This window comes from Limulus polyphemus, unplaced genomic scaffold, assembly GCF_000517525.1.
Source record: "Limulus polyphemus unplaced genomic scaffold, Limulus_polyphemus-2.1.2 Scaffold7226, whole genome shotgun sequence".
In the NCBI taxonomy this organism is placed as follows: domain Eukaryota; kingdom Metazoa; phylum Arthropoda; class Merostomata; order Xiphosura; family Limulidae; genus Limulus; species Limulus polyphemus.
This window is the reverse complement of record NW_013672836.1, coordinates 6,442-18,019: the sequence shown is the minus strand read 5'-3', so window position 1 is coordinate 18,019 and position 11,578 is coordinate 6,442. Positions and strand designations below refer to the sequence as shown.

Here is an 11,578-nt window from a genome sequence, read left to right as displayed (position 1 = left end):
CAATTAACAAACGGAGACGTAACAATATCTAATAATTCACATGCAGGAAACTTCGTAAATTGGATTTTATAATTGTTTAGGTAACTTCATTTTAACTCAAAACATAATGGAGTGATGTTATTTTTAATATTCCTTATTAAAAAATTTCAAAATATGCATTTTTTTAATTTTAAAAGTATAAAGCTTTAATAAATACAGACTGAAATACTTAACGAAAGTTGTTCCGTACGAAAACGTTGATAAATAAAATGAAATAACCACTAGGGGGTAGAAGTTGTTGTTATTTTTGATATTCCTTATTAAAAAAATTTCAAAATATGCATCTTTTTTAATTTTAAAAGTATAAAGCTTTAATAAATACAAACTGAAATACTTAACGAAAGTTGTACCGTACGAAAACGTTGATAAATAAAATGAAATAACCACTAGGGGGTAGAAGTTGTTTCAGAGATTATAGAAGTTTCACAGCTGTGCTGGCAAATTTTACGCTAGTGGTTTGTATATTAATTGTTATGCATATTTTTAGTTTTAATTTTCAACGATTCCCTATGACATTATATTTTTACCCCAAGATATGTTTTCATTGATATTATATATTTGTTTCTGTTTGTGACGTAACTCTCCGATCTTGTTTTTAATTGAGTGATACTAATAGTAATACATCACACAAACGTTTCGGCGTATTTGTTAATAATTTTGAATTGTCGCTGTCAGTGCTAGTGAACAATAACAGTGTCAACAATTTGTAATTACTGTTATTAATTACTAAAATAAGTATTAGTGTATATATTAAATTGTGATTTACCTAATTCACACACTAACAAATATCTTAAACATTAAAAGTTATCTAAAAAGTTAATCTATGCGAGAATGCGTGGGTCGCCCTCTCACTCTCACGTTGTCACTATTGCCGCATCGACAGATATGTGTGAATTTAATAATAACTTAAATATTTTAGTACGCATACTATTGTATCCTCTCTTTAAATACATAAAAGTGATAAGTATATAAGGCTACAACGTAAATATTGTAATATTAAACTATACTTAACTAAACTGAAATATTGCAATCTATTAATAATTAAAATCATAAATAATCATAATGATTATTTAATCTGCTATAGTCATTACAAGTTTATGCTTTATTTCATTAAACGTATCACTTGTAATCAATATGTTATTATAAATGTAGTTTTCTGACAATAGGAGTGACTTTGCCATACATTTCCACACAGTTGACAAAATTATTGAATAATAAATTTCAAGCATTGGTTAGACCATGAGACAAAAATAGGTTAAGTTAGGTAGTAAATTTATTAAAGCTATCTTGCATTATCAACTGAGTAAAAATTATATAATTACATAATTTGATACACAGCAAAACAGGAATATAGAGAGCCAGCACGGGCCCCGGGGCAAACATCCTCGCCGGGCCCCCCTTCTCTCTCTCTTTTTAACATTTTCAAGAATTTATCAAAAAGAAGATCCTAAATTAGGACAGCAACGAGCTCATAAACCAGACAAAATCATAGCAGCAGCCATTTTTAGCTCACAGTATAAGTGTAAAAATGTTAATAAAGTAACAAAAAATATCTGTTAAATCTATAAAGTAACAAATACATATTAATTATTACTCAAATTATTGTTTCAGTCATTCTTAACGTATCAAGCATCTATATGCAAATAAAAGCCAAAAACTATGTTTTTTATCATTAAATGAAGATATAGCATAAAGATGGTTTGCGGGCTTTACGGCATAACCAGGTTTCATTCGCCCGGGCCCCTGGGCAGTTGTCCCACCCACCCCTGCAGCAAAACGAACCTACAATGATTAGAATGCTTTTTAGTTTAAGGTATGAATTGGTCTCCACTTCTATTGTAATAACAATATTTTTAATTCTACTTTCAATAATATCTCGTGAGGTTTAGTTGCCATAGGAGATTAGGATCTTAAGTCCATTATACTAAGCGAATAATCCAATGTAATCTTTATAAATGTAAATGTTAATTCATAATTATTGTGAAAAAATACATTGATTGATCAAAACTTACACAACACCTGATTGCCATGAAAGTTCATGAAGCTTAACAGTATATGAAACTATATCTTGGTTATTTTACCTATTTCATCACATTACTACCTACAAATGGTTTTAAATTCCCATCTCTCTTTGGGTAATAAGTATCTAAACATCCCCCCACCCCTACACAAAATAAAATTGGCATTAATAATTAAATTTGAAATGCCCTCTAGACCATCACTACAAATGTGTGTGTGTGTATGTATATATATATATATATATAAACACTAATGCACACACAAATATATACATATACATGTATTGTTGTTTATATACTGTTTTAACTTATGTGTGTGACATGCATTTAAACCCTATATATATATATATATACATGTTTTCAGTTTCTAACTTTAAAATTGAATGTAGTTATATCCAAAAGTTATGAACCAATTTTTGGGACTTTTGTGCATAAGTGTGAATGCATTAAAAATTTGAGAAAATTGTGAAAGGGGTTAAAATGTGAGAATTTGTTATTGGGAGATAAGTAATCTCATGTGATAAATGTTTTTCAAAGTACTGAAAATCTCTTAGTTGGGAGATTAATGTCCTAAAAATGTCCAGAAAAAAAATATTTGGAAAAATTAAGATATGTGTATGGCTAATTAGTTTTATTTGTGGGGATTTATAACTTGAGAAAACCTTCTCTAGAGTGGAGTGTAATGGGGATTTTTGAAATCACTTTGGTGGGATGTCTTGAAAAATCATCCTGAGTAACGTGCCAGAAAACGTTAATATGGAGCAATTTGTTTTAGGAACCTTAATATCAGATTGGAGTGATAATCTTTAGATAAGGCTGTTGAAACTCAACCTTGGAGAAAATAAATGGAAAGTTATTTATTGTGAAAAGGTTTGTTATAAATAAAAAGACAGAAATCACAGTGTAAAATTTTTTGGAAATTATAAAATTTATCTTGAATCTCTTTTTGTTGAAATATTCCAACCATCACCAACTGACTCTAATTGGTAATTTGTTTCCCCAAAAGGGGGCCAAAGGCTGCCTGAGGGGGGTCATCTGTTTTAACCACTCACACCACTATACAGTAGTGTGTTGTTTGTCAGTCAGTAGATGCAAATGACATCACAAAAGGGATGCTTAACATTGCAATTTGTATACTGTTGTGATGGCAGTAAAAATGTGTGCATGCCATGAATCATGAGAAGAATTACGCACTCTACTGACTACAACGCAGCATGACATATGAACTTCAAAAGCAAGAAATATTTATTACTGTTAATTTTGGTTTTATTTATTCTTGAAACAGAAAATCTAGTTTAGTATTATGATTTCTTAATGTCAAGTCATATTGTGATAATTTACAGTTTAGGTATTTTGATTTACTTTTTTTTTGCATATGTATTTGTAGATCAATAGGTTTAATTTCTTGAAGAAAAAAAATCACACTATACTGCAGATGTTGTTACATTGTTTCACCAGCTTTTGGCATTAACACCTTATTCTTAAATACTTTCACTTCAATTCCTTCACTGATTGATTATCAGTATCCTCCATTAGGCTTTGTTGCAATCATATAACAGCCAAACAAGGCCAAGTCAGTCTGTTGTGACCACACCTTCAGTGTCTTGTCAATCATTCACAAGGATAACTTTTCCCAACAGAATGTCCCATATATCCATCAAATATATGAAAGAACATCATCAGGCAAACAATTCCATGAGTTTTTAATTAACAGAAAAGTTGTTTGGCTTTGAGAAGACAACTACATGTGGCCGTATAAGGTCTGTACCTACTCGTCCCGCAACAACCTTCATGTAAATTACATTTTCTCACCAAAGTTTAAATTTTATTCCTTTTATATCAGGCATAATACAGGCTCTTCAAACATTCATATAATCTGTTAAAAAGTGATGAAAGGCAGAATTGGAGGCAAGATATTGTGTTTGTGATACTGTCAGCATTGTAAACTTTTTAAGTTAATCCAGTTCCCATAGTAATGGTAGGTATAATACTCTTTGAATAACAGCCTTGTTTTGAAGGGTTTGGGGGACTAAAACTTATCAATATTTGTAAAGTAAATAAAACGCTTTTTGTTAACTTAATTTTGTATGACCCGAACGTTAACAAGTATATTTTCTACTTTTTCTACGAATGTGAATGATAATATGTTAAAGTGGTCACTATTTCATAAATTTTTTTTATTTCGTTAACTTGTTTTATAGTTGCTTCCAAAAGTAAACTTTTCCTGTACAGGGTCATTCAAGACTTAGTATCCCGTACAGTAAGATGTATTTTGTGTGGAAAATACTTGATTTGCAACACCAAAACGTTTCGGTTCTTTGTTGGATAACGTGACTTTCAGCACTAAAGCTCATTGGTTCTTTGTTGGATAACGTGACTTTCACCACTAAAACTCATTGGTTCTTTGTTGGATAACGTGACTTTTAGCACTAAAGCTCATTGGTTCTTTGTTGGATAACGTGACTTTCAGCACTAAAGCTCATTGGTTCTTTGTTGGATAACGTGACTTTTAGCACTAAAGCTCATTGGTTCTTTGTTGGATAACGTGACTTTCAGCACTTAAGCTCATTGGTTCTTTGTTGGATAACGTGACTTTCAGCACTTAAGCTCATTGGTTATGTAGTGTTTTTTTTCATATTGAACTAATGAAAGAGAAATATCAGGCAAACCATTCTATGACTTTGTAGTTAACAGAAAAATTGTTAAAGATCAAGTGTAGATTTGGCCTTCCAAAGCTTATATTTACTGTCTCTAATTTTATTGAGTTTTCCAATATTTTCTGGGGGGGATTGATAGTACAAAGGCCTCTTATCTTTGTATTATATTCTGAAGGTAAAACAATGAGAAGTCACTAGTTTAATATTTAGAAAAGACATGCTAGGCTCCAGTTAAGATAGTTTTACTTTTCTAACATAGTGGTTGACTTGGGGAACATGTTGCCATTGGAAGTAGTATAAGCCAGTATTCCACGGGAGTTTGAGGGGGAGGAATTGATTATTTTATGAAAAGTAAAGTGTTTTTTTTTTTTCAAATTGTTAATTTTCTCGAGTGGGTTTGCGAGAACTGACTCGAAGGATCAAGTAGTCCCTTGTTGTCCATAGGTTAGATTATTTAATAACAGTGTATGTATTTTACTTGTATCCTAAGACGTACTCTCTTCATTGACCATGCTTAATATGTTGTTGTTTTTTGTACTAGCATGCATTGAAACTAAACATATATAATTGTTATAAAAATCATTTTTGTTTTGTTTTTTTCTAACAGACTCAACTGCTAATAGGAGTCACTTGTAAAAAAAAAAAATGGATCTTTATGTATGGTAATTATCTTATGACATAGTCTCACGAGAAAATTTTTAAAATATGGATATGTAGAAAAAGTTTCTTTTAATCATTATTAATTCCGAAACAACAACAACAATAACATCATAACCTCTTAATCTAACTCAGTGGTTGAGTATTTCAGAATAATGTATTGTACTGTAAAATTGCAGAATTCAACCTTAGTACGTGTACTCTGAAAATCAAAACATAAGCATAAATTAGCTTACCATACACACCACTTAGCTTTGTTTAAATTTTTCTCTGTATAAGATTTAAAACTATAAAATGTTAGCAAAGACTTCGGGCATTATTGCCCTGTGCTCGTTAGCAAACTTCATTAATGCTGCTGACAGAATTATCATGCCTATAGCCATCATTCCCATGACGGATCAGTACAAGTGGAATCTCTACTGGCAAGGATGGATTTTGAGTGCTTTTGCTTTTGGTTATATAACTAGTCAGGTAAGATATTATCATTAATGTTTTTTTTTCATTTGAAGAATACTAACAATATGTAGATATACAAGCTGTTAAAATGTGATACTATGGTTGTATTTAATAGGACAAGAGAACACAATTAATGATTGGAATGAACATATTAAATTATCACCGCCTAGGCTACAGTTAAGATGGTTATTTTTCTCACGCGGTGATTGACTTACGGAATGAGAGGCTGTTGCGTTCACGGAGGCCAATACTAAGAGGGGGGAATGGCGATTTCCCCAAAAGTAAAGGGTTAGTTTAAATACTTGTGTACGGAAGTAACGTGTGCTATTACAATAGTAAATTGACTGACAATACTTTATAAGCATAGTAAAAATTAGTTTTGTAGAGACTGTACAAGGTGTTTTAACAGAACATTGTTCTGTGTTCTTCAGGTTGCTGATGTTGACTTAGTAGGGCTAACCTTGACCCTGCAATTTAATAATCTGTTAAAAAATAGGCCTGGTTGTTAGGGTGCAGGATTGAAACTCGTCACCAATCACACTAAGTCTTTTAACCATGAGGGCATTATAATGTGATGGTCAATCCCACTATTTGTTGGTAAAGAGTAGCCCAAGAGTTGGCGTTGCATTGTGTTCACTATCTGCCTTCCATCTAGTCTATCACTTCAAAAGTAGGGATGGTTAGCACATATGGGCCTTGAGTAGCATTGCATGAAACCCTATAAAAAAAAAAACTTTGACAGTAATTTGTTTTAAATAAATTGTTGAAATCATTAAATCTATAATTGTACGCATTAATAAATTTGATGGTAATAATTTGAATAACAATATATTAAATTATCACTACCTTCCAATCAAAGTACACTACCTATATATAGGTTTATAATCCATCTAATATGGTCTAATTCAGATTACGTAATGCTGTATGACAAGTACCGGTAGTGATCAGAATGCATTCTTTCATCAGTTGGGCACCTTCAGCTGTAATCCCAATAATGTCTCCCGAGGTTCATCCAGCTTAGAAGATTTAGCTTAGTCCTAAATGAAGAATATTCTTCATAATAAAATAAATATAAAAATAAAGATTACATTCCCTCTTGTAAAATTGCATTTCCTCGTGAATTGTTTTTTCTTTAATCTTTGTAATATGAACACTTTATTTGGTCATAACTAAAGGAATACGGATGGACCATGCATTCCTGATTGGGAAAGTGAACTAAACAGATGAAATTCTTCAGGAATGTAATATTTATATATCTGTATTTACATATATATATCAAAAATTTAGCCATTATTGATATACTAACACAAGGAAAAGATAAAATGGAACTTACGTACAACACACATAAAATGAAGCTGTTTGCTTTATGTGCTATCACTTATTTCCAGTCCCTTAAATTTTAAAAAGAAGCGTTATCATAAGCAACAGGCTTGGAAAGTAGTAATATAATATATTATATAATATATATGAAAAAAGTCATTTTTGGTTTATATTGTGAACCAAACCAATTATCTTACGTAGCTGATTTCAGGTTCCCTTTTTGTGATTCAAATTTGGGTGTTACTATAGCATGTGCGGTCTTTAAAGATACTATCATCATCGTCACCATTTTAACTTTCATTTATTTGGTGTCAGTTATTATAAATAACGTTTTTAAACTAATAAAGTACCAAATACCATCACATAACGGTTTTGGGGCAAATATAATGGGAATGAAGTAAATTCTAACAATTAGATCTAGCACAATTATAACCTAAATTTATAGTACTCTTTTGGAACACACAACTTATTAAATTGTTATTATTTGCTGAACAAAAATGAGGATAGATATAAATTACTTAGCAAGAAATTATGTTTTAGTGAATCATTAAAACTGTGATGATGATGACGTTAGTATCTTTGTAGATGGAATGCTATAGTAGCACCCAAATTTGTCATATATATAGATTTAGATACTAAATAAAACTAGTTTATTTGACTTAAGAGTTTATGTAATAAAAGTACTTTAAAATAATAAAACTGCAATAAAACTATTTAAAATAAAATTAACATGACCTGTAAACAACAAGGAGCCATTTGACCTTTCTAGGTTGTCTTTTACGCAGCTATCCTTTGAAAAACTGAAAATTGAAACCTCTCATTTTTATACCAGGAAATGATTGATTCCCATCTTAACCTCCTGTGAAGTGCTGGCTTCTACTGTTGCTGAAAGCAATTAATTCTACGAGTCAATCATCCTGTTAAAAATACTGTCTTTAACTGGAGCCTAGCATGTCTTTTTCCAAATCTTAAACTTGTGTACTCTTATCCTGTTATCATTGGAATGTATAGCACAGGCCTTAATATTGTGTGCAAAAATAAATTATTCTGAAAGAAACAGTTTATGTGCAGTAAAACTATTCCAAAAAACATAGTTGATATTTGTTGTATGTTTTTGCTGACATTTAGCGAGATTCAGACTATAGAACCATGCATCAAGGTCGGACATTTTAACCATGAACTCAGATTTATACAAGTCGTTGAGTTCTTTGTTTTGTATTTTTAACCCAGCTTATAAAGTAGTGGTTCCCAACCTTCTGTGGTCCTCGCTCACCTCCACTAAAAATTTTTGATTTGTACGTATTTAGAGTAAATTAATTTCTTTCTTCCTAAATCATCAAATATCAAAACAAAAGACTGTTTCTATTTTAATGTCAATGAAATTCCTTTTAGGAAATTAGGCATTTCCTTTTGGCAACATTTGGGGGAAAATGGACCTTGCAGACCTTTCACACACACCCATGGTTGGGAACCCCTGAATACAAAGTAACTTATGAAACTTAAATGAAACACATTTTCATAATGATGGTAAATGAATTACTGGTTTTAAAAGCCATTTGATATAATGTAAGAGACTGGGTAATTTGTGTTTGAATTTAGATGTTACATGATGACATGCTGCCACATCTTATTTGCAACCAGAATGTGTTCCTTTTTTTTTTCATTTTACCTATAGATTATTGGAGCAAGTGCAGCTTCAAAGTTTGGAGGGAAAACGGTTATGACGTGTGCTGTTTTTCTTTGGTCGTTCTCGACTGTGATTACACCCTTTGTTGCTTCTTCACTCTCTGCTCTTCTGGCCTGTAGAGTTTTTCTTGGATTAGGAGAAGGCTTAGGTTAGGTCGAAAATATTTTGTTTGATTGTTTCGGAATTAAAGGTTATTTAAATCGCTTTCGTAAGCACGACTTCAATATCAATAGTTGTATGTATTTGCAGAGAACATTCAGAGAAATTCTGAATAACGAATAATGACGGGAATTTATGCCAATTTATTTTCAGTATGTAGAATCCAAGCTCAAAATCATATATTCCGTATTATCTTCCTTGTCTCTAATAATTACGATATGGTGTTACAAATATGTACTTACAAACGACTTGGGTCAGGAATGTTTTGAAGTATGTGGGAAAAACTTAACTGTTTGAAAATCTGCATGTCATAGAAATGTTTACAAAATACTTTAAAAGTTAATCAATATTCTCGTAAGATTCAAGTTTGTTTTATATTATAAAGAATGCATAATGTTATCCATCATAATTGTAAGATCAGTTTGTATGGTGTCCTAAGGGATGTCGGAATAAGACTAAACGTTATAGATACAGAATATGATACACCTAGGGGTGTTTTAAAGAAACGCTTTTTTGATATAAAAAAACATTTTTTTAGGTCTTCCAACAATATTTCATATATTTGCACATTCCGTGCCTGTTGATGAACGGTCAAGAGCTTTTGGGTATTTGGTTGCAGCAGGGACTTTCGGTCAAACGGTGGCTGCTCTGGTAAGTATACTGATCAATGAAATGTTTTGGTTAATAGATTTTCTTGGAGAATATGAGGTGCAATGATGCCTTTTTAATCTACTGATTTAATCACAAAGCAAGACTTTTATGATTGTATTGACATGAAAAGATATTTCAATGTTTCCATGAATACATTTAAATAACTGAAAAAGGTCAGCATGTAAATAATATTTCATGCTCATGTATGGTTGACAAAGAAGAGATCAAGTCTGTAGAAAGTTTGGTAATTTAGATACGTGGCATGGTGATGAAAAGCAAAATGTGATAAATACAAAGATTTTCATATGGTTACGGTGACAGTGGAGGGTTTCTCTGCAGTGTTTGCACACTTTTTCTTTCTAGTTCACTCATAAATGAGATTGACAATGCCGTGACCTATAAACTTGTTAAATTTGCTAACGTCACTTAACTTATCCTTAAAAGCCGATAGTATCTAAAATGTTTTGATTCAATAACAGACTTTGGGTCAGACAGACAGGTGAGGTAGTTGAAAAACATGTTTTAATATCGAGAAATTTGAAATAATACACGTGGTTATTGTGTGGGAAGAACGTTGATGTTGTGCAGAGGTGGAAGAAGTGGGTGTGTGGAAGAAAAAGTTGAAGACCTCAGAAAAGTAGTCTGACTAGCATGTTAAGAGATATCCAGATTATAATACCTGTCTCCAAAAATATTGAATTTCATGTAGAAGATTTTTGTCCCTTATTTTAAGAAAGACTGGAAAGTGTGCAGAAAGAGGATATTACAATGTTACCTGGTTTCATTTGAAGTACTGTGTTTTGATGGAAATGGTGCAGAGAAAAGCTATTATAATTTAGAATGTTTTTTCTTATTTCCTTTCTTTATTTGATGTGTTAGAATGGACTAAAACAAGGCCATATTCCAGTAGGCTAATGTGTTTACCACTAGCATGAATAACAGTGAACATGAAAGTGGAAAGCTGTGGAAATGGGGACAGTTTCTAAGGAAAAAAAGACAAGGTGGCATCATATAGATTGTTTAATGCAGTAGTTACAAATACTGCAATACTAGTTAGCAGATACACAGGCTAACAGCAGTGTGTTAGTTGTAGATAATGTTAGTTCAAACACACACATTAATACTGATGAAGTAGATACAGTGAGTATTGTGAAGAATGTGGTTCTAGTTGGCCAGTAGGCTGGAAAACAGCAGAGTTAATAATTTACTTCAGTTCCAGTAATAACACCATTAACTGTTACAAGACAATGTTAGCTTCCATATTTAAGATAGCTTGAAAAATTAGCTCCCAAAACTTTTTTCAAGATGTTTACAAACATTCAGATACTTGAATGCAATCCAACTGCTCTGATTTTGCTGGGTTTGAGTGTCAGTTATTTTTTTTTTTAATTCCTGTAAACACCCAGTGGAGCATAGGGCCACAACGACACCTCGCCAACGGAAGGTGTTGTTGCAGTTACTTGTAGAAGTTTGTTTTTTACGGGGTGGAGTTGCTAGCCCCATGCCCAACCCTCCTCTTTTCTCATCCTGGACTTGGGACCAGGCAAAGGTGGAGGTTGGCATGTTTGGTGTGACGGGGATTCGAACCCGCGACCCTCAGATTACGAGTCGAGCGCCCTAACCACCTGGCCATGCCGGCCCGAGTGTCAGGTTTAGTGATGTATATTTCCTCATTTTTTTAGAAAATATTTAATTTATTTACATACTAAAGTCTGTTAATCTCTTCATTCAAGTTGACTTTAAGATCTTAACCTCTACAAAAAAGCTAGAGAGCTTTGTCAGTATAGTTTTTTACCTTTGCTGCTTGTTGTTAGACCTAAAATGTTTTAAGTTGGTGTGGGCAGTATTTTTATACTTGATCAGAATGAAGTCTTGTTATCAGAATCAGTGCTCTCCATACCTGCTTCTGTCTTTGTTAAAGGAGTATTATTGGA

At 32.2% G+C, this 11,578-nt stretch overlaps 1 protein-coding gene across 1 annotated transcript in view; it reads left to right on the top strand.

Annotated features, from left to right (window-relative positions):
- The first annotated feature begins 3,809 nt into the window (after positions 1 to 3,809).
- Positions 3,810 to 11,578, top strand: part of LOC106474439 (ascorbate transporter, chloroplastic-like) — a 13,615-nt gene continuing 5,846 nt past the window's right edge. The window contains exons 1-5 of the mRNA XM_022402744.1: positions 3,810 to 3,817; positions 5,322 to 5,376; positions 5,751 to 5,842; positions 8,823 to 8,982; positions 9,532 to 9,644. Coding sequence (XP_022258452.1) covers positions 5,370 to 5,376; positions 5,751 to 5,842; positions 8,823 to 8,982; positions 9,532 to 9,644 — 372 coding nt within the window. The 5' untranslated portion in view covers positions 3,810 to 3,817; positions 5,322 to 5,369. The remainder of the gene's footprint in view (positions 3,818 to 5,321; positions 5,377 to 5,750; positions 5,843 to 8,822; positions 8,983 to 9,531; positions 9,645 to 11,578) is intronic.